Source organism: Canis lupus, chromosome 38, assembly GCF_011100685.1.
Source record: "Canis lupus familiaris isolate Mischka breed German Shepherd chromosome 38, alternate assembly UU_Cfam_GSD_1.0, whole genome shotgun sequence".
Lineage (NCBI taxonomy): Eukaryota > Metazoa > Chordata > Mammalia > Carnivora > Canidae > Canis > Canis lupus.
The window spans coordinates 23103739-23125749 of record NC_049259.1 but is presented as its reverse complement, the minus strand read 5'-3'; the positions used below and the strand labels follow the sequence as shown (position 1 = coordinate 23125749).

Here is a 22011-nt window from a genome sequence, read left to right as displayed (position 1 = left end):
CGGCCTCCCAGGGGTCGTCCAACCAGCCAGCTTGAAGGACACGCACAGTCCCCACCACCCAGGCGCCTCTGCCTCAGGGCCCCTCCTGGTCCCTCACAGCCCCGAGATGAGGGCCGCACCTGTCGTGCCGGGGCCGGGGGCAGGGAGGGGGGACAGCAGGCTGAGTCCTTGACAGATGGGCCTCACTGGACACTTCCCAGCAGGAGAAATGAGACCCATCCGCCTGCCGGGACGGGGGAGGGAACGCCCCTGCATGCTCACCCACACCCACATCTCTGGCGCGCACCCGGGGGACACACTCACCTTGCCCCCCCTTATGCTGGAAAGCGCTGGGCTCAGCAGCCCGACCCCGACCCCGCACCCTCCGCCCCACAGAGGCCCAGCTCGCATCTGGCCCGAACCTGACACCGCCCTGCACTCGGTCTTCCAGGCTCTTCCCACACCTCAGGGAGGTCCTGCCCTCCACCCCAAGCTCCGAAGCCAGCCCCGATGCCCCCCTCCCAGGACCTCCCTGTGAGTGACCCCGGGGCACCAACTGCCCCAGCCTTGCAGGAAGCTGAATCAATTGTCATGAGCATTATTGGGCAAGTTTTCCAAACAGGGGGTGTTAATGGTGTCCCTAGGGAGTCTGGAAGCATCTAGAAGGGTCCGATTCAATACCCCATCCTACCACCGACACACAGGAGGTGCCCGGCCAAAGTACATTCATGAACGAAGTGGTTGATGCCGGGCGGAGCGGGGAGGCGGCCTGCAGGTGAGCGACAAGGGGGTCAAGGGGCCGTTGTCAGACAGGCCCGCCTCTGCCGAGGAGGCTGGGAGTGTCGGGCTGGGAGATTTTACTTCCTGCGTGGCTCCCTTCCAGGCTCAGACCACCCGCCGGGCCTCTGAGGGGGCGCACAGTGGCTCAGGGGGAGGCAGGCCGCTCCCCACTCTCCTCCCAGCCCCTCGGACACCTGCTCGACCTGCCCGGCTCCCTCATCCTCTTTGAGTCTTTGAAACAGAGTGTGTGGGTCACCTCCTGTGTGCTGGGCACGCCTGGCACCTTGGGTGCGTGAGCGACACAAAGGCCCCTGTGTGTCCCCGCGGAGCTGCAGGGTGGGGGCCCCAGGGGATGCACCCTCGGGGCTGAAGAACAAGACAGGGGAGGGCAATCAGGAGCGTGGGCGCAGGCCTCAGCCGTCAGTAGGGCTCCAAGCCTGGGGGGAGCCTGAGCCCCTGCACCGTTCATTCCAGAAGCCAGAGCCCGAGTGGTCGGGCTTGGCCGGGGGTGGAGGACAGGGGCAGAAGGGCCCTGGGGCGGGGCCCTGAGGCCCAGGCAGGGTGGAGAGGCGGGTGGGTAAGGACCTGGGCCTCGGCTCTGCAGGAGGGGAGGCTCGGGCTGTAGCAGACACACGCGCGGCTCTGGCGCCCAGAACAAGGTGGGCGGACAGGAGGCAGCGGGGAGCCCAGCGGGGCTGGGGGCTGAGGGGGCAGGAGTGGCGGATGCTGCGCGGACGGGGCTAGAGCCCGCTGACTGCGGACACGCTGGACGCAGGGGACGTGATGGTGGGTGCCGTGGGGCACCGTGGGGCCTGCTGAACGCCCACAGACAGTGAGGGCGGGTGCCTGGGGCGTATGGACTTGGGGGGCCGGTGGAGAGCTGGGGAGGGGACCGCCCACTGCTCAGGTCCTGGAAGCCAGCCCCCCTGCCCCCCCCCCAGGAGCCACGTTACAAGAGCAATTGTGCTGATGGCGAGGACCCCAGCACGCACCTCCCAAGCCCCGCAAGCCCCGCAACCACCTACCAGGGAAGGCCCCGCTGTACGGGGAGGAGCTCCCAGAGGCCAGATGGTCGAGGCGGGCCCAGTGCTCCTGTCCAGGAGGGCCCGGCCGGCCCAGGCCTGCAGCATCAGGGGCTCCTCCCAGGGCCTCGGACCCGCTCACTAGCTGCTGGGTCATTCCCACTTTGGGAAGATTTGGGGGGGATTTGTGGGACTTCTTCCGCCACGTGCCGCTGGGGCCATCACAGCTGTGGGTCGGAGGTGTCACCCAAGTTGGGGGAGAGTAACAGATCTTTATCCAACACGCTAGGGAAGGAAGGTGAGCTCACGGAGAGACTGAGCTCTGGGAGGGAGGGGTACTGAGAAGGGGGGTGACCCGGCCCTGTCCTCGGGGGAAGCCCGTGTGAGGGACACGGAGGGCAGCAGGACTCCCCAGAGACGACCAAGCAACACCCTTTCCCCTTCTCTGGGAGCACAGTCGAGCCTCCGCCTCCAGCGGGTGATAGAACCAGATGTGGTCCGGCTGCCTCTGAAGACTGATGAGAGAGCAGAGAGAGGGAAGGAGAGAGGGGAGGAGAGGGAGGGGGAGGTAGGGAGAGAGAGGGGGAAGGACAAAGGAGGGGACTGGCAGAGGGGGGAGGGGAGGGGACGGGAGGGGGGAGGGCAGGGGACGCAGGGGCAGGGGTGGGGGTGGGGGCGGGGAGGGGCAGGGGTGGGGGCGGGAGGGGTTGGGCAGGAGGAGGGGGAGGAGAGGAGAAAGAAAGAGGAGGCGGCAGGGAGTGCCGGGAAGCCCTGAGGCCAGGTGGGGAAGGGCAGAGGCCAGGTGGGGCTGCGGGCCAGGGAGGAGGAGCCAGGAGCCTGTAGGGGCGGCCCTGCGGGGAGGGGCCAGAGGCCTCAGGTGCCCCTGAGGGGGTTGAGGGTGGCCTGCCCCGAGCTGAAGGAGCTCAGGTCCAAGACTGAACTGATTCTCCCAAAACTGTTTAAGAAAATGGCCAGGGCCCTGCTGGGAGGGCCTCCGCTCAGCTTTGGGGGGAGGGCGGGACCCCGCAGCAGGGACTGCACCCCGGGGGGGGGGCACACTGGGGAGGCGCCGGCCAGGTCGGGCTCCAGGGGGCGCCACAGTGGGCCTAGCAGCTGGGAGAAGTGGGGGGACGAGAAAGGGCGCAGGGGGGCAGGCGGGGGCACGGCGAGGCTGCTCAGCCTGCCTTCCTGTGCTTCCTGTTGTCGGGAGCGCTGCCGTCCCTAATGAGGTCCCTAATGAGGTCCCTAATGAGCAGTGCTAACGCCAAGGCCTGGCTCCCCAACGGCTGCCCTATTTGCTGCCAGCTGGGCTCCCCACCTCCTCCCCCAGGTGGCGGGTCAGCCCCAAGTTCAGTCTCAAGGCCTCATTCATGGCCTCCCATCCTGGGCCTGCCACCCGCCCGGCTCCCTCCTCGGTGGTGACACGTCGGGCCGCGCCTGCCCTCTTGCCAGGACCGTGACACCTGAGGCGGGGGCCTGGGGAGCCTTCACACCAAACAGCCAGACCACGATTTCATTTCATGGACGCAGAAGCTGCAGCTTTGGGTTTATACACCTACGAGCTCAGGCCTGTGGGTCTCCAGGACTGAGGTCCTGTCCTTCGCACGTGTGAACACGGCTACCCCCCAAATAGGAATCACGAGCTTTCCTCTCCTGGCCTTTCCTTCTTTTATCGTCACCACCCAGACTCAGATCCGGTAGAAACGAGCTGGCCGGTGTCGCCCAGTGTCTTGACCTGGTCGGCGCCCTGGCAGGGAGGGTCCCAGCCGTCCCTTGAGCACACGCAGGTGGGCGGCTTCGGGGTGGCCCGGGCTGCCTGGCCCACGCCTCCCTGGGGGACCCACCCCGCCTCCCTCTAGGCTTTTCCCTCCTGCTTGTCCCTGATCCCACCGCAAGGACTGCCTGGCATCGGCTTGGTGTCACCCACCAGGAGCCAATGAGGGAGGCCTGGCCAGAGGGGCTGGGTGCAGAGTGTAAGCTGCAAGCAGGGCTCCCCCAGGACGTCCCCCGGGGAGCACAGGGGGCAGAGCTACAGTTAGAGCAGTTCACCGCCTCCAGTGACTGTGCACTTCTCAAAACCCCTTGGTTTCCAGGGAAGCAGGAAAAACCGCCAACCCCTCCCAGAGTCGCCACCAGAGTCCGTGGGTCTAGAGCAACTGCAGTGGAATCGGGCCGCGTGATGCTGGTCGTTCCTCTGATGGGAGAAGAAAATTCCCTGGGAATCCATGCCGCTCACGTCTTGAAAATTGGGGGCTTAAAAGAAGAGGATGACTTCCTATAACCTGAGAGAGACTCGGGAGAAACCGAGTCAGGAAGGCCCCCGTGTCTCTCGACTAGATCTCCCGGGCTGTCCCGGAAGACCAGGCCACAGGAATCCTGTGGCTGCCGCGCTGGGGTTCTGATGGCGACCAAGGACACACAGATTATCCAGTGTCCCGGCGAGCAGAGGAGCGAGGCCGGGAGAGGCGCGGAAGGCCGCAGAATGGAGGCAAGGGACTTGGTGCTGCTGGCGTCTCCACGGAAACCAGGGAGGACTCGGGACTGTACCTGGGGTTCCCGCTCCCAGGGGGGCAGCGGCTGTGCGCCGAGCCTGCGGTGTGCCCACCTGCTGACACGGCCCGCCTAACATTTACGAGCCCGTTGTGAAACGCGGCTGTTATAAAAGATGCATTTCTGTGAATTTGCAATTAAATTATAGTAAAATGAGGGATCCCTGGGTGGCGCAGCGGTTTGGCGCCTGCCTTTGGCCCAGGGCGCGATCCTGGAGACCCGGGATCGAATCCCACATCGGGCCCCCGGTGCATGGAGCCTGCTTCTCCCTCTGCCTGTGTCTCTGCCTCTCTCTCTCTCTCTGTGACTATCATGAATAAATAAATAAAATCTTTAAAAAAAATAAAAAATAAATAAATTATAGTAAAATGAAAGAGCTGCATACTGAAAACTCATCACTTCCTGATTATTTTACTAAGGTTCCCTATTTTTTTTTTTTTTTTTTTGAGAGAGAGAGAGAGAGAGCGCGTGCAATGCGGGGGAGGGACAGAGAGAGAGGAAGAGAGAATCTTAAGCAGACCCTACGCTCAGCCAGACGCAGGACTCGATCCCACAGCCCTGCGATAGCGACCTGAGCTGAAATCAAGAGCTGGACACTCGACTGACCGAGCCACGGCTGGAGGTCATTGACTCCCGTGGAATCTGTTTCGTGGACCGAGTCTACACTGGTGACTGCCGCACACACGCCTCGCCTCCCCTCCGCGCCGGGACAGCACGCCAGTAGCTGGAAATCAGCTTCCCTGGGACTGTGCACATTGAGCCCAGTCCCCCCAAAAACCACCGTTACAGTCACCACCACACGTGTTGTCCCCCAACACTGACAAGGGTTCACGCAGGACAAAGAAGAGACCGAGGTGCCCCTGGAGCCAAGTGGCGGGAGCAGAACCGCCTCTCCCACTGCCCGCGGTGGGGGGCACGGCCTGGGAGCCCACGGGGCTTCTAGGAACTTCCCAGGGTGCGCGGAGTCCTGCTGGGAGCTGTTCCCAGAGCCTCTCTGAAATCTCTTTTACCGCTTTTTAGCGAACTCTGCGCGTCCTTGTGTGCTCAGCCTCCGCATGAAGGCTGTGGGAGCACGGCCCCCGGGTCCCAGAACGGGGACGGTGATGTCGCTCAATGCCGCCTCGACCCAGCTGGCCGGCAGGCCCTCCCTCAGCCGTCCAGGAGGCTGAACTGGAGGCTCCCGGCTTGGGGGGCCTCCCCGCGTCATCCCGTACAGTCAGTCCCCTGCCGGAGGGTTCTCCCTCAGCGTGCCAGGCCCAGTGCCCGCCGAAAGTGCAGCTACCTGCAAGCAGGTCCCCCTCCAGATGCTCATAAATGTGTCCAAACACAGCGAAGGGACGGTTGGCTCCCGCAGTCCTCTGCTCCCCTCACCAGCCGACCCCTCACCCCTGTACCCCGCCCCCAGCCCTGAGAACCCCCGCCACCCCCGGGCTTCTGGCCCGGCTCCCTCTCCGCTCTCTGTCCTACTCCTCCCAGGAGAAAGCCGACCGGAGGGCCCCGCGGTTGTGTGTAAGCAGGCAGGGGTTCAGGGCCTTCTGGGTGTAGAAACTGGAAACCAGGGTACCTCGAGGTCCACCCATTGCCCACACGTCCCGCAGTTCCAGGGAAGGAGCACGGAGCACCGGAGGCCTCGAGGGGCAGAGACGCACTGTCAGCGGGCAAGTGGCCGGGTGGCCGCGGGCAGATCCACGGTCTCCAGGAGACCCGCCGCCCCCAGGCCGGGCCCACCACCAGCTGCCGCCTTTGCGGCCACCCCGTGGGGACTACAACCGCTTGGTCCCCTAAAGGCAGCGGACCTGGAATGTGATGCTTAGGGCTCCCTGACAGGAGAGCTGGGACCGAGGGATAGAAGCTCTCAGCCACCAAAACTGGGTTCCAGAGAAGAAACATCTCTGGCAGCCGGGGCCAGATGGAGCGCTCTGGGACGCAGCTGCCCTTGGAGGTCGGCGAGGGGTTGCAGCGAGGGGTTGCGGCCTCACCCTTTGCCAGGCCCGCGGGGGGCGGGGAGGAATCCAAACACCAGAGAAACAGCCTGGCGTCCTGGAGTTGTCCTGGAGTCGAACACGCCCAACACCGGCATCAGCCAACCCCTGCCTTATTACCTTCGCGGCCTTGCTCAAGGCATCCATCCCTCAGGCCTCGGGGTCTTCATCTGCGCAGGGGGACGGGGCTGGGCTTCCCAGGACGACAGCAGGGATTGCAGAAGACCAAATCCTGGAGAGCACCGGGCACCTCATGGGTGCCCCATCTCCACCTAAACGGGGGACCGGGGTGCGGGGCAGCTGCGTTAGATGCCCTGGAAGGTCTTTCTACCCCAGGGTGTGACTCCAAACCCTTCCCTGCGGTGGAGAAGGAAGGCCTACACCCCCCACCCCCGAGAGGGGGGAGGAAGAGCGCGGAGGAGGGCCTGGAGCCTTGGGGAGGTCCTTCGGGCAGCGCCCCGGTTCCCCTCGTCCGCCTTGGGGGCGGGGGCGCGCGGGGCAGTGGCCGTGGCCTCGGCGGTGAGGGGCGGGGGGGAAGCACAGCAGCCAGCGCAGTCTGAGGTCTTACAGGTGCTTTATTGTGCTAACACTGCCGCCGGGAGCTCGGCTCGCTCCGCCACCAGCGGGTCCCCACCCGCCCGCGCTCCCGCCCCGGGCCCTGGGCCGCGCCCGCGCTCCCCCTGCGCCCCGCCCCCGCGCCCGCGCCGCTCCCGTCCCGGCAGGTGAGCTGACTCCCGCGCGGGCCCCGGGGAGGCGCCGTGACGCTCGGGGAGGCCCGGAGGCCTGGAGGCTCAGGGAGGCCCGTTGTCCTGGGGAGGCCCGGGGAGGCCCGGAGTCCTGGGGAGGCCCGTTGTCCTGGGGAGGCCCGGAGGCTCAGAGAGGTCCAGGGAGGCCCGGAGGCCCGGGGAGGCCCGTTGTCCTGGGGAGGCTCGGAGGTTCAGGGAGGCCAGGGGAGGCCCCGAGTCCTGGAGAGGCCTGGAGAGGCCTGGAGGCCCCGGGCGCACGCGCATCCCCAGCGATGAGCCGAGCGCATCCCCAGCCGCGGGCCAGGCCCAGCGCATCCCGAGGGGCGAGCCGAGCCGAGCCGAGCGCATCCCCAGCGGTGGCCGCGCTCACACCAGGAGGCCGTCGGTGCGCTGCTGCCCGGGCCCCTCGGCGCCGTCGGCGGGCTCGGCGCTCTTGACCTTGACGTAGACCGGGGAGGGGCCCGCTTCGCAGGCGGCGGCGGCGCAGGGCGCCAGGGCCACGTCCTCGGGGCCGCCGCAGGGCGGGGGCGCGAACTTGCGGCGCGGGGAGCGGCTGACGGTCTGCGGCGGGTACCCCAGCAGGTGGGAGACGCTGCGGCCGCGCCCGCCGGCCTTGCACCCGGGCGCCTCGGCGTCCTCTCTGTGGAAACAACAGGCGGGCGGGTGAGCGCGCTCCCGGGGCGCGGCGTGGGCACGGCCTGGCGGGACCCGCCTCCCCGCCTGGCGCCCGGCCTCCGCGCCTGCACCTGCACCTGCCCCGCCTCCCCCAGGCCTGCCCCGCGGGTGCCCCCGCCCCGCCCCGCGGGGAGGGAGGGGGGACCCGGAGGAGCCGCCTTACCTGTCCTTGCGTCCTTCGCCTTACCTGTCCTTCTGTCCTTCGCTAGCACCAACCGGCCCTCTCGCTCCCTCTTCTCCTGACCTCTGCCCCTCCACCTCCTGCTCCAGCTCGTCCTCGTCCCCAGGGCACTGCAGCCATTAGCACGACTAGTCTGGTCCTAGTTTTATTTCTAGTTGGTTCCTAATGTAAGTTATTAGCACTATCCTCACTACGGACTCTTCTCAAGTAAGCGTGTCCAGAATCGTCACCGGCGTGAGACAAGGGGAGACACGCAGAACACGGGCCCTGCCCTCCAGGAGCTTACAGTCTACACAGGACAGAAAGACAGGCGCACAGACAGGAGGAAACGGAGGGCAGGGGAGTGGAGGTGAAGACTGGCGCGGGAGGGGGACAGAGGAGCCCCGACGACATGCTGCGGTCCCAGCACTCCTGGCGATGGCGGGCAGGGTGGGGGTGGCGGGCAGGGGTGAGGAGGGGCAGGGCGCCGGTCCCCGCCGCTCAGCAGCATGCAGCATGCATCAGGTTTTACCTGATTTCACTAGCCAAGTCGCCGCAGGCCCCTCCGCCGACCCCGCCGCCGTTGCCATAGCCGAAGGCACCGCGGGCGCCGCCGGCCCCGGCGCCCCCGCAGCAGCAGCAGACGAGCCCCCAGATGCCCACCAGCAGACAGCCCAGCATGAGCAGAGAGCCCAGCACTGCGCCTATGATCATGCCTATGCGCCGGGAGTCTGTGGAGAGAAGCGGACAGTCAGGTGCGGGCAGCTCCTCTGTGGGAGACCAAGCCCCCCCCATCCCCGGCCCCGGGATCTCAGGGCCCTGGGACACCCTGTGAGGAAGGACGGGACATGCACGGGCACGTTTCTCCCAGGGCCTGCCCCAGCGGAGCCTTAGGCCCCATGGAGGTGGGGAGCAGAGCCCCCGAGGCTGCAGGTACAGCCCAGCTTCCTCCAGCCGCGCCCTCGGGTCCCGGGGCCCCCAGGGGCACTGCCCCCACACCTACCTGAGACCTTCACCTCCACCACGCACACGCTGTAGCCCACGTGGTTGGCCACTGTGCACTGATAGAGCCCATTATCCTCGCTCGAGATGTCTTTCAGCAGCAGGTCCCCATTGTTCAGACCTGAAACTGAGGGAGCACCGGGGGCTGCGGCGAGGCCCGGACTCAGGGCCCGGCCTAGGCCGCTGCAGGGGGGGCGGAAGGAGGGAGGGTGTATGCGCGTGCAGCGCGTGTGTGTGCACGCGCGCACACACACACACACACAGATCCGCCCCACTCTCCAGGCAGAGGCAGCATTTGTTCCCTCTGCGACCTTAGGGAAAGCTGTTCCCTGCCCGGGCCTCGCTGTCCTTCTCTGCACCGTGAGGACAAAGATGGGCCAGAGGAATCTAAAGGGCCCCCCCGCAGTTCTGATGTGGTCTGCTCGGTTGTGAGCACCACCCCACTCGTCCCCTGTGCCAGCTGCCTCCCACGCCTCGTCCCACGGAGCCCTCACACGGTGCAATTCCTCTAGGGTGTGAGGCAGCCAAGGCGCAGGGACGTGCAGCCGCCTGCCCGGGTCTTGCCGCCAGCCGTGGTGCAGCCGGGGCTCCAGCCTCGCTCGCTCTTAGTCTCTGCCTCTGACCCCCTCTCCCCCGCCGCGGCCCTCCCGCCCGGCCCGCTGCTCAGTCCCACCTTGGTTCAGGGAGCTGTGGAAGGACTCCTGGTAGGAGAGCTCCGAGTGGAAGCTGTGCTGGGAGTGGTAGGAGCCGGCGCGGTAGGGGTGGGTGTGCCCGCTGATCTTGGCCCACTTGTAGGAGAGAGGCGGGGTGCCCCCGTTGGCAAAGCACTTCAGCACCACGTCGTTGCCGCGGGTCATGTGGCCCTCGGACCAGCACATGGGCACCGCAGGCCGCGCTGCAGAGAACGGGCCGAGTGTGAGCCAGGGCCCAGCCCAGAGGCTCGGAAGTCCGGGGAGGGGGCGCCCGGCGGCGCCCGGCCGTACCTTGGACGGTGACGATGACCTTCCGGCTGGCCATGGTGGTCTTCTTCACCCTGCACTCGTAGGTGGCTGTGTCCGACACCTGCAGGTTCATGAGATTGATGGACGCGTCGTACTGGCTGGGGTCCGAGGCTGCAAAGCGGACCCTCTGCTGCAGGTGGGGGAGGTTGCCGTGGTTGATCCTCTTGTCCTGGTAACTAAGGAACTGTGGAGAGAAGGAGAAGGCGGGAATGGTGACGCGGGCGCCGGGAGCACCGCACGGGGCTTCTCTGAGACTCTCTGGAGGGTAAGGAAGGTCGTGGTGACCCCTGACCCCTTCACCTCGTAGTGAACCAGTGGGAGCAGATGGGTGCGGGCGCGATGGCCCTGAGGCCTCCCGTGCCCTCTGGGGCCCGAGGGGGAAGGCGGCCTGTGATTTGGGATTGCAGAGCCCTCCTCCCTGCCGCCCCATTCCCGGAGAGGCCATGGGGCAAGTTCAAGGTCTCCATCTGCTTATCTGCCCTCCTCCCCACCCCACAGGGTGTATGCCCCCCAGGGGGACCCGAGAAGTGTAGGGGAAGGGGAACCCCAGGCCTGGCACTCACCACATTCTCCCTATGTGAGGGGTCTGAATTGAGCTGCATCCACTCGATGTCCAGCCCGTTGGGACCATAGTCTTCAGGGTCCAGGATGTAGGGGCAGCCCAGCCTCACATTGTCACCTTCTGCCAAGTACAGGACCTCCTGGCCGTCCCCGTTGATCCGCACAGCGGACAGCAGAGCTAGGGGAGAAGGCCGGGGGCGGGGTCAGCCTCAGCACGTCTCCCCAGCACCCTCAGTGGAGTCCCCCGGGAGGGAGGGGCTGGGCTCAGCGCGTGCACGTGCGTGAACGCAGGGACCGGTCTCTGTGCATGTCTGTGCATGCTTGCGTACGCACGTCTGTGTTCTGCGATTGCATCCGAATCCTGCGTGGATGTGTATGGCCGCTGGGTATGCTTGCGTGTATGTGTGTGTGAGGACGTGCACGTGCGTGTGTCGTGTGCTGATGAGTATTCGTGGCTCCTCTGGTGTGCTGCGGCGATACTCAGGCGTACGGCCAGGCAGTATCTTACATAGTGGCTGCGTGTGCGTGTGTGCGCGTGTGTGTGAACACGCGAAGCAACCAGAGTTGTTAAACGCCCCGCCGGAGAAGCCCAGCTCGTTAAAAGGCGCCTCTGTCTGGGCCAGGTGAGGCGCACCTGGAGTTAGGAGGATGGAGCCACGGCCTCTAGGGTCCCTTTGCAGCCCCAAGGAGCAAAAGCCTGGACGCGCTTGTATGTCTCCTCAGGACAGCGCGCGTCTGTGGCTGTGTGCCCGGCCGTGTCAGGGCCCTGAGCCATCCTTTGCGCCTGTGCGTGAAGGGGGGCCGCCGTGAGCAGAGCCGGGCTGTGCCCGATGGTGAGTGATGGCGTGTGCCGGGCACATGGCCGCAGGCACCTGCAGGACCGTCGGGCCTCGCGTGATGACACGGCGTTGCGGACGCCGCGTCCTGCCCCTCGTGCGACGGTGTGGCTCCACGGTGTGGCTCGGGTGCAGCCGCCCTGGCTCGCTCGCCCCGGTGGGGCCCCTCCCACTGCGAGCAGCCCCGGCGCCCTGAGTCAGCCTGGTGAGCGGCCAGGATGGGAGCCCAGGCCTGAGCTCCTTGCCCTCCCTACCCTGAAGCCCCAGGCGAGCACTAGCCCCAACCGGTTGGACCCAAAGAGGAAGGCAGAGGGGAGGGGGCGTGCCGGGCCCCAACCTGGCAAGCAGGGCAGGCAGGCTCCCCGTCCCGGGCGCCGCAGCCCAGCCTGGCCCGCTCTCCTCCTGGATTCCTGACAGCCAGCCCATCCCCGGGCGCCCAGCCCTGGTCTCGGCGCCGCAGGCCGCTCGGCCCTTCTGTCCGTCTCTCTGGGGACCACGTTCTGGTTAGAGAGCGTCGCCCAGGTGCAGGGACACGCGGTCACAGCCACGAACCTTCAGGGCAGGTGTAGCCCGTGCAGTCCCAGCCTCCTGGCCCCCCAGACAGGGACACCTCCGCACACAAGCGCAGGTGCGTGTTAACCCAGAGGACTCGCAGTCCTAGAGGCCTGGGGCCTCCCTGCAGCAGCTCCGCGTGGTCCTACGGCGCCAGCAGGGCCCTTCCGACGCCCCCAACGCCTCGGGGATCCCTGAGCCTGCCCCTAGGAGCCCTGGCAGGGCCAGCACGGGGGCGCTAACGGGATGTGGTGCTGCTTCCTCCAGCCCCGGGGCCAAGACAACTAGCTCCCGAGATAAGGATCCCGGGGCTCCCTGCCAGGGCCCAGGGCAGCAGGAGGACTGCCAGGGAGGAGCCAGGCTCGTGGAGAGCAGAGGCTCCACCCTGGGGAAGCGCTGGCGGAGCAGCCCACAGCCCTGAGGACTGTGTTGGGGGGGGGGGGGCGCATGCAGGGGCTCGGCGGGCAGGGAAGGGGCTGGGAAGGAGGACAGGCCCAGTGAGGGAGCCTCCGCCCTGCAGGAGCCCCGTCCTCGCCTCTCAGCCTCCACCCAGGCTTAGCCCTTCCACACCCCCTCACGCTCCCCTGAGGAAGTTGTTTCTGGTGTCTCACGGCCGTGGTCTCTCCTGCCGAGGCACCAAGGGAGTGCTCTGGGCATGAGAGAGGAGAGAGGCTGGGAGAGGGGCGGAAGCCGGGCTGGGAGAGAGAGCTGGTCAGGAGCCCTGGAGGGGGCAGCGAAGGGGGGAGGAGGGGGGGGCAGGGGCGGGCCCCAGGGGCTGCGCACCCTCCGCACCCACACCCTCCATGGGTGTCTACTCTCGGCCTGGAAATCCCTGTGACTTCTCAAGCTGCTTCCACAGCTCCTAACCCTCCCCCTGGGGGGCAGGCGGGAGAGGAAAGTGGGGGGGCTGGAGCCCCGCAGGGTCTGTCCTCCCACGGCCACGCCAAGCACCTCCCTGTCCAGGTCCCGAGGGGGCTCTGCAGGCTGCGGTGATGCAGTGTTGCCCTCGGGGTCTCCCTCCCCCCGGCCCCAGGCCCCCCACCGCCCAGGCAGCCCCCCGTGGACTCCTGAGGCCTCCCCCAGCCGTGCCCTCCTCCGGCTCCATCCTGGGCCCGGGGACTCCCAGGGCACAGGGCCTGCCCCCGACGCCGCTGCTGCGCCCACTCCCACTGCACCCGACCCTGCCTTCGCCCCGACTCCGTGCCCTGGGCTCAGGCCTGGGGGTGGCTGCTCCCGGCTCCCCATCAGCGCCCCCGGCGTCGCTGCTGCCTGCCGCCCGCCTCAGCCCCAGGGCCCGGCCCTCCGGTGAGGCCTGGACCCCGCACACAGCTTGTGCTCACACGTGTGGGCCCCACAGGCTCACAGACATGCTCCGTCGGAGACACGCGCCCAAACCTGCAGGCACAGGGCTGCCCTGGGGAGAGGCCCCTCGCAAACCCCAGCCGGGTGGCAGCCGGGGGGCGTCTGGACCGCGTGCAGGCCCCGCTGCGGGCCCCTCGCTGCCCTGTCCCTGCCCTGCGGCGGCGTGTGGGCGTCCCCGCGGGTGCCCAGCCCCATACCTGGGCTCAGGCACACGAGAAGAAGGTGGAAGGCTCCTCGAACTCCCATGTCTCTAGGCTTGGTGTCTCCTCCGCCGGGGCTGGCTATCCCGGGCCGGTGGTGGTGGGCGTGTGGGGACAGATGGGGGGGGTGAGGGCCCAGACACTGCCCGGGGTGGCAGGAAGGTGCAATGAGTGCTGGGCCAGAGCCGGAGTTATTTCTATAGGAGGGAGGGGGCCTGGTCCCCGCCTTGGGGAGGAGCCCCGGGAACCCTAATTATTGGGGTGACAGAGTGGCCTACCCAGGCATTACCCGGCCCTCACCCAAGCTCTTCCCCATCCCAAGAGTGGCGCAGGGCGGCCAGCGGGACTTGTAATTAGGCACCTCTTAAACTTGCACTTCCTCCTGGCCCCATCCTCGGGGTAACAACAGTCGCCCCATTTCACAGCGTCCACAGGGCTCCCCTCACCACTCATTTGTTGCCTCCTTCCCCGGGGGGAAATGGGGAAGCGGAAGGAGAGTCAGGCTTGGGGAAGGAGGTGGCCAGGCGGTGAACACTGAGCCCCTGGGTCGGGGCACCCAGCCTCCCCTGCAGGCCCCAGCCAGCCAGCTCCCCCCTGACCCACGGGGAACCCCCCCAAATTGAGGTCCCTGGGGAGGGGCCACAGGGAAGGGGACAGAGGCTGGAGGGAAGGCCCAGGCACATGAAAGGGACCCAGGAATGTCCAGCCTACCTCCCCTCCAGGCCTCTGGCCCTTCAAAGGGAGTCAGGCTTCCTGAGCTGAAAGAGGGAGGGGTGCCCTTCGGGAGAAGTGTCCCCACCCACACCTGACGTGGGGTCAGCCCTGAGTGCAGGGGACCCCTGGCCGCGGGGGTGTTGGGGGGATCTAGCCCCCATCTCCCTGCAGAACCGGCCCCATTCCAGAGAGGCTTGGGAGGAGAGGAGCCAGGGTGCGTGGAGGGGGCCGGGGGTGTGTGGAGGGTGAGGGGACGCTGGAGAGTACAGGGCCAGGAGGGCCAGGGAAGGGGGCGTGCCATGTGCCCCACGTCGTGCTTCAGGGATCACCGGGTGTCCTTGCTTCTGTGCCAGGGAGGCAGACCAGGGCCCCGTGACCTGGACCGCCCAGTGGGGTGGGCAGGTGGGAGCTGGCGGGGAGGCCCCACGACTGCCCCGTGTCACACGATGGTGGGCATGAGGTCCTGAGGGGCCGGCTCCAGCAGCTCAGCTTCCTCAGAGGAATCCAGGGAGGCCCCCCCCCACCCCTGCCTCGGGGCAGGGGGCACAGGGGCACAGCGAGGGCAGGGGCGAGGAGGAGCCATGGGCAGAGCTCCAGGCTCAGGGCAGCCCAACCAGGAAGCACAGGGAATCCCCGCGTCTCTGCGCCCCAAACCTCTCCCCCTGCACTCTCGGCAATGACAGGGTGCCCTGGGACCTGCCAGATGCACCAATGAATATCCTTGTTTCCGTGTTTATTTTGAGGTTTATGGGATTGTCCTGCACCCCGGGAAGGGCAGGTGCTGCTGCGGCCCTGCTGACTCGAGGGACACCCAGGCATCCTGACTCTCAATCCAGAGGGGCCCAAGGAAAGGGCCCGTGAGCCTGTGGCTCAGCAGGTCCGGCCACAGGGTAAAGGTGCAGAGGGTCAGTGATGGGCCAGGACGACGAGGGCTGGCCAGCAAGGGAAGGCTGCGGTGCCATCCCCCCGGGGGTAGGGTTGGTGGGTTGGGTCCTGGCTGGCCCCTGCAGAGTTGGGGTGCAAGGCTGGCTCAGTTAGCTGGGGTTGCCAGCGAGCTCGAGGTCGGACTTGAGGCCCTGGAGGGGAACGGAGGCTAGAGCGGGCGAGACGGAAAGCAGGAGCTGAGGTCGGGGTCCATGTCAGGGTACGGCGGGGGCTGGGGTTTGCTGTCCTTCGCAGGAGACCCGAAGCCCAGCTGAGACCCACGCGGGGCTGGGGCTCCCACTGGGTGAGCTTGGGATTTGTTAAATGTGAGTTTGGGATTCGAGTTAGGACGGGCTGCTCAGGTGTAGGACACGAGTTTCAGTACAATTCACGGGGACCCCAAAAAATGAGGTTTTATTTATGACACAGAAGGACCTCCGTCTCCGTCCGCTAAATGCCGGATCGCCCAGGATGTTCATCCCTCTGCTCCAGGACAACCTGGTGTCGTCGTCGTATCCACGACGTACCTCCGCATGTGACTTGAGGGTCCCAGGGAGGGAAGGAGTTCCAGGTGTGCAGGAGCCCACCTGCACGACCCGATCCCCTAACAAATGCAACCCCGGGGGGTCCTGCTGCACCCCTGAGCCGGCGGCAGCCCAGCCCCTGCCCCAGGTGACAGTGGGGGGCACAGAGGGGATGCAGGAGTTAGCAGCAGCAGCAGGGGGGCTCGCACGAAGACCGGGTCCCCCCCACCAGCCCAGGCACAGCAGAGGGTCCTGGTTTGGGAGTCTAGGGAATGCACATGGGGGAGCCTGAGGGCATAGATGCTCCAAAATAACAGCCACCTTTTTTTTTTTTTTATTTAAATTCAAGTGGCCCCAGCGCCTGGGGGGCTCAGCTAGTGGTCAAGCACCTGCCTGGGGCTCAGGTCACGACCCTGGGGTCCTGGGATCAGCCCCAGGTCATCCTCCCTGCTCAGCAGGAGGCTGCTGCTCCCTCTCCCTCTGCCGCTCTCCCTGTTGTGCGCTCGCATCTCTCTCTCTCTCTCTGTCAAACAAATAAATAAAACCTTTAACATAAATTAATTAAATAAAGAAGTTCACTTGGCCCACATACGGTGCATCGTTCGCGTCAGATGCAGTGTCCAGTAGTCCATCCGTTGCCTGTACACCCAGCGCCCGTCCCACCGCGTGCCCGTCACCCAGGGACCCCAGCGCCCCGCCAGGCCTCCCCTGCCCCCCCAGGGACCTGCGGTGTGTCCCCTACGGTGAGGACTCGCTCCGGTTCGTCTCCCTCTCTGGTGACTTCATTCCCTCCCTTCCCCTACGTTCCTCTGCGCTGTGTCTTAAATCCCACGTGGAAGTGAGGTCGTGGGGTCCTTGTCTTCCTCTGACTTATTTGCTCCGCTAATACCCTCCGGCTCCGTCCACCTCCACGGAGATGGCGGGCGTTCGTCCTTTCTGACGGCTGAGGAACATTCCACCGTGAATACCTGCATAGTCTAATCTACATCGAGGCCACATCTTTATCCTTCATCTGTTGGTGGACCTCGTGGCTCCTCCCACACTCTGGCTCCTGTGGACTCGCTGCTGTGAACGCTGGGGTGCAGGTGCCCCTCAGATCTCTGTGTCTGGGTGAATCCCTCGCAGTGCAATTGCGGGGTCGCAGGGCGGCTCTATTTTTAACTTCCTGAGGAACCTCGCACTGGGGCCCCTCCAAGCCTCAAAAGGCACGGCACACTGCGCTTCTCCTTTGACCCACTGAGGGCTAATTGCCACCTCCTTGCAGGTTGCGGCCCATAAATGAAGCTGCCAGGCTTCTTGCCTTATGCCCTGAGCCCTGCAGGGTTTGGGGGGAGGTGGTGGAGGGAGAGCCCTGGGGTACCCGCTGGGCCTTCACAGCACAGGCCCCTCCTCTGCAGAGGGAGAGCGGCCACTCCCGGGAGCCCCCTGCCTTCCCCCCACCCAGTCTCCACTCCCAAACGCCCCGTGTCCCCACCGCTTTCTTTCCAGTCTCAGAAAGGTCTGGACAGATGCAGGGGACGGGCTGAGGTCTGTCCGTGCCCCAGGGAGAGCGAGGGCGATGGGGATGGCAGCCAGATGGCTCATCCGAGCCCGGGAGACAGAAAGGGCCCAGGCCGCCGTCTGTGGGCAGCACGCGACCTTCCGAAGGGCCCTGGGCCTTCCCCGAGGCGCCCGCAGTCCACAGGGGAAGCTGCCCTCCTCCGTGCACGCCCCGCAGCTGCGGTTCCGTTGGCTTCTGCCCTAAGACAGGAGACAGGGATACAGGCAAGGGGAGCAGGCAGGGGGAACGGGCAGGGGGAGATGGGCAGGGGGGTACAGGCAAGGGGGGCAGGCAGGGGCGTTGGAGGAGGGAGAGGGCCAGGGGGACAGGCAGGGGGGTATGAGAAGGGGGGTTGGGCAGGCAGGACGGACAGGGGGGACAGGCGGGGGGGCAAGCAGGGGGAGATGGGCAGGGGAGATGGGCAAGGGGGATGGGCAGGGGATACAGGCAAGGGGGGCAGGCAGGAGCGGTGGAGGGGGGAGCGGGCAGGGGCGTTGGCAGGGGGGTATAGAGAGGGGCTGGGCAGGTGGGATGGGCAGAGGGTGTGGGCAAGGGGGACAGTCAGGAGGGCAGGAGGGGTGGTCTGGGGGGACAGGCAAGGGGGTATGGGTGGGGGGTGGGCAGGGTGTTGGGCAAGTGAGACAGACAGGGGATGCAGGCAGAGGCAGTGGAGGGGGGAGCAGGTAGGGGGGATGGGCAGGAGGGCAAGCACAGGGGGCCAGGCAGGGGGGCAGACAGAGGGGGTGGGCAGGTGGGACAGGTAGGAGGTGTGGGCAGGGGGGACGGTCAGGAGGGACCAGCAGGGGGGACGGGCAGGGGCCCCGAGGCGCCGGTCAGTGGGCTGGTGGGAGAAGCGAGAGGCCCCTGCGGCTGACGCCTTTCAGCAGCTCTCAGCCGGGGGCAGCCCGGTGAGGCCACAGTGGGGCGAGAAGAGCAGGGGCTCAAGGGCACAGGTGGTGTGGGGGGGACTGTGGAGTCCAGACGAGGCAGGGTGGGTGGCTGGGTGGGTGACAGAGGGCCGGTCCACGCATGGGCTGGGGCTTAGGGACCAAGGCCCGGGTGGGGGCTGGTGGCCGAGAGCTCCTGACACCTGCGGCTCCCCGAGCCCCTGGCAGCCACCCCAGGCTCCCCGAGCCCAGGAGAAGGGCCCCCGACTCCCGAGGCAAGCAGCGCAGAGGGGTCCCTCCTTGGGCCGCGTGGCCCTGCCCGCTCCCAGGCCGCCTTGTGAAGAGTTTGCAGGGGGGCTGGTGACCAATGTGAAGAATGAAGGGTCCCTGAGCCCTGAGGATTCGGGCCCTCACCTCCCGGAGACCCTCCCCCGGCGCACGGAGGGGCCGGCCTCTGCCGTCTCATCTCCCCGGGGCTGTCTTCCCCGTCCAGTGGGGGAGGGCAGCAGGGGAAGGGGTGCCCCCGACCCTGGAAGCATCGTCTACACGGCTCTGGAGGCACCCAGGGTGTGCCGGGAGCACCGAGAGGGCAGGAGAGCTCGTGAGTCCTCGGGCCGGGCCAGGGGGCAGCTCCAGGCGCTTCTGCACCCGAGGGGAAGGTCCTTGAGAACTGGACCCCGGGCCCCGCTCCAGGGGCCTTCGCTGGGCTCGGAGCGCGGCCTCAGGCTGGACGGCACCGCACCTGTCCCACGCGTGCGGACTGGACTACTCCACGCGTCCCGTGGGACTTCGGCGTTGACTCTATCGAAATAACATTTGCTTTTGATGGCGCCGGCGGGTGCCCCCAACACAGCCTGCGCGGCGGCCCTCCTGGGTGCCAGGGGCCCTGGCCTGCCCCCCGCGGGCCGCCTCCGCCTCCCTCCCCACGAAGCCCGCCGGGCCTGCTCTCACTCCCAGCTCCCTGGATTTGTTTGTTTCCGCGTTGCCGGGACAGCGGGAGGGGGTGCGGCCCAGGAGGCCAGGCTGCCAGGAGGCCTAGAGGCCCAGCCCGAGGGATAGAGGGTCCCTGCTTTCCACCCCCGCCCTGCTTCCTCCTTCCCACACGCCCCCCCATCCCACAATGCTCAGGGGAGGCCCGTGGGGACCAGGCGGCACGAGACCCCCGAAGGGTGTGGGCTGAAAAGGGTTGCCTGGCCCAGTTTGGGGTGGTCTCGGCGGCAGGAAGACATGCCGAGCGTCAGGGCTGCCTTACGAGGTGCTGAGCACCCCGTCTCCCAGGGTGTGTGAGCTCACACTGCCCCGTCGTGGCATTAGGGGTCACAGAGGAGCTGCGAGCACCACAGGGTCTTTCCAGACTTCAGCTTCTCCGGTGCGGAGCCCGGCCCACCAGCCCAGGACACGGCGTCTCCCCAGGGGCCCTACACAGCAGCTCGGCAGCTCTGGGCACCTGCTCCCGCTCTCCCCACCCACCCCCTTGGCACCTCTTTCCAGGAGGAAAGCCTCCCGACAAAGCCATCCAAAAATCTCAACTGTCTCCCTGTCCCGGCCCCAAGGCCACCCAAGGGCGTTGAGGTGACGGCCACGCCTCCCGCAGGAGGACACGCGGATGATGCAAGGAGAGATGGCTCAGCAGGGACCCGATCTGGCAGGGGGGCGGGGTGGGGGGCGCTGTGGAAGCCAAGGGGGCGTCTAACTATTGAAAGGCAGGCAGATCAAGAGCAACTTAGCCTTTTCAGGGACTCTGGTCTTCTGTGATGTTGGAAACGAGCTTCTTCCAGGGACCCTGGGGCCTTATACCTCCCGGCGTGCGGGAGGGACAGGGATGGGGCAGGTCGCCTGGCGGCGGGACGGGAGGAGACCCCCGGTTGCAGGGAGCCGTCCCCCAGGAGGAGCAGTCGGGAGGGAGGGACAAGGGACGGAAAGGGAGAGCAGTGGGAAGCTGCGCGGCCTGCACACCGACCTCCCGCGCCCGACGCCGCATCTCCCTCCACTGTCACCCAGACGGCTGCCACCCTTTCTCACCCCAAAAGCCCTGTCTGGCTTTGAACTCCCTGAGCCGCTTTCATCCGCGCCTTAAAGTGCTTTTACTGAGACCAATTAATGCCGAGCTGCGGCCAGAGTCACACATGGGGATGCTGAGGTTTTCGGGGTGGGGGGGGTGCGAGGACATCCCAGTACCCCACTGAGTCAGGCACAGCCTGGCTTGGCCACCAGGGAAGGCTGCTGAGTCACGCTCCACTGGGCAGGTGCAAAGGCGTGAGGCCGCCTCCGAGCCACAGCAGAGCATGACGCAGGCAGCAGGCGCCGAGGGGCAGGCAGGGGCGTGCAGGCAGTGGGAGGCAGGGGGGGCCTGGGGGCTCGGGCCGGGGGGCAGCCGCCTGCAGACCTGACCCGGGGCCCCGCGCTGGGGCCCAACCACCGCATCTGCCAGGCTGCAGCAGCCCAGGCTGACTCCTTGGGGACCTGAGGACCCGAGGACAGGGGCCAGGCCACCGGCACGTCCCCCGGGCACCCCCATGTCAGCAGCTTGGGCATGAGCTGTTTTATTTCCCAAGCTCCTAACATCTTTACAGCCACACACGCGATGCACCAAATGGCACCCCCAGTTTTCCCCAGCGCTGCCTCCCCTGCAGCTTCCCACCCCCACCCCCAGGGCCGAGGGTGCAGAGCTCCCCTCCGCCCCAGAGAGGAGGGAAAACCGAGCCCCCCCCCCCCCCCCGAGGAGCGCACCGCCCACCCCAAGGCCCAGTGTCGGGCAACAAGGTGAGGCTGCTGTTCCCGAGCTTCGGGCCCCAAGTCCTCAAGGAAGTCCATTGGCTCTGACCCCCCAGCCCCCCACTAACGCCAAGGACCACTCCCCGTCATCGTCCCCACTGCCCTTGCAGGGAGGGGGCGGGGGCTTCATGAGGGGTGCAGCCCCGCCGGGACGGTGTGCGTCACAGGCCGCCAGGAATGTCCCATTTCTAGGAACCAGGCTGCTGCTGATGGGTGACTCAGGCCGGGCGGAAGCCTGCGGGAGCCAGGCAGGGCTGTTGAGGAATCCCCAGAGGAGCACCCGGACTCTCTGGAGCATCATGGGCCAGTTCCGAGAATGCCCGGGGGGCTGGGGGGGACCTCCGTGAGGACAGAACCGGGACACTCGCCCCCAAATCGTGTTCACCCGCTCAGAGACCCAATGCAGCCCCTGCTCCAAGGCCAGGCCTTCGTGCAGCCCGCCCTGTGGCCGCCGCCCCTGCCGGGTCCAGGCCAGGTCACCAGTGCCGGGCCCCGCACCCCTACGGGTTCACAGGCAGCCGCCCTGCAGAATGTAAGCCTTGCTTTCCGTCGCCCCTTTCTCTCCGAGCGGCCTCACAGTCAGCAGTGGGCCTGGATCGCCCTTTGCCCTCAACCCGCGCTCCAGGGAGGCCCGTTTTCCTGCCCTGAGGTGGGGGCCTCGGGTGCGGATCTGGGGGCAGGCTCCAGGCACCAAGGCCCCGCTGGCTTTCCAGGCAGGGAGGGTCCCCTGCACCAGGGAAGGGGCCCTGCTGGTCCCTGCGGGCATCAGCTGCCTGGAGCTCCTCCCAGGGAAGCTGAGCACATGCACCAGCCACAGGAGCACCAGACTCCCGGAGGCGCTGGGCTGCGCATCGGGGGACCCCTCCCAGCCAGGGGGAGCAGCTTCCCAGGTAGGAGGGGCCCACTCAGGGGCTCCAGCAGGAAGGCGGGAGACCCCCTGCAGCTGGCCTGCTGGGGCGAGGCAGGTGGAGGAGGCACCTGGGGAGGCTCCTCGGAGAAAGAGGAAGCACCGGGAGCGGCCGGCCTGCCCACTCTCTCTGGGCCCTATGAAGAGGACTCTTGCCCGAGGCCCTTATAACCCGGCGTTGTAAACACCAGGGACGCGCCCAGCAGCTGCCCTCTGCCCTCCTGGGGAGCAGGACCCATGGGGGAGGCACGGCTGGGCTCTGGAGCATGCAGGGGGAGGGTGACACCGTGGGGCTGGGAGCCGGACGCAAGCCTTTTCCCCCCGGGGCACGC

General features: G+C 66.9%; 1 protein-coding gene across 1 annotated transcript; it reads right to left on the bottom strand.

The window, feature by feature from the left end:
- Nucleotides 1-7012: 7012 nt before the first annotated feature.
- Nucleotides 7013-13558, bottom strand: VSIG8 (V-set and immunoglobulin domain containing 8). Its single transcript, XM_038585929.1, has 7 exons — nucleotides 13406-13558; nucleotides 10461-10636; nucleotides 9880-10081; nucleotides 9570-9791; nucleotides 8898-9017; nucleotides 8427-8625; nucleotides 7013-7699 (listed from the first exon to the last, which is right to left on the bottom strand). The coding sequence occupies exons 1-7, from the start codon at nucleotides 13452-13454 to the stop codon at nucleotides 7426-7428; spliced, it is 1242 nt and encodes a 413-aa protein (XP_038441857.1). The 5' UTR covers nucleotides 13455-13558; the 3' UTR covers nucleotides 7013-7425.
- Between the last annotated feature and the right edge of the window lie 8453 nt (nucleotides 13559-22011).

Excerpts from the sequence above, each read along its gene's own strand:
- VSIG8 (XM_038585929.1), bottom strand. The coding sequence starts at position 13,454 with ATGGGAGTTCGAGGAGCCTTCCACCTTCTTCTCGTGTGCCTGAGCCCA. Across the intron at positions 9,792-9,879 it reads GGTCATCGTCACCGTCCAAG|CGCGGCCTGCGGTGCCCATG; the intron begins GTACGGCCGGGC and ends CGTTCTCTGCAG. Across the intron at positions 7,700-8,426 it reads GACTTGGCTAGTGAAATCAG|AGAGGACGCCGAGGCGCCCG; the intron begins GTAAAACCTGAT and ends TTGTTTCCACAG.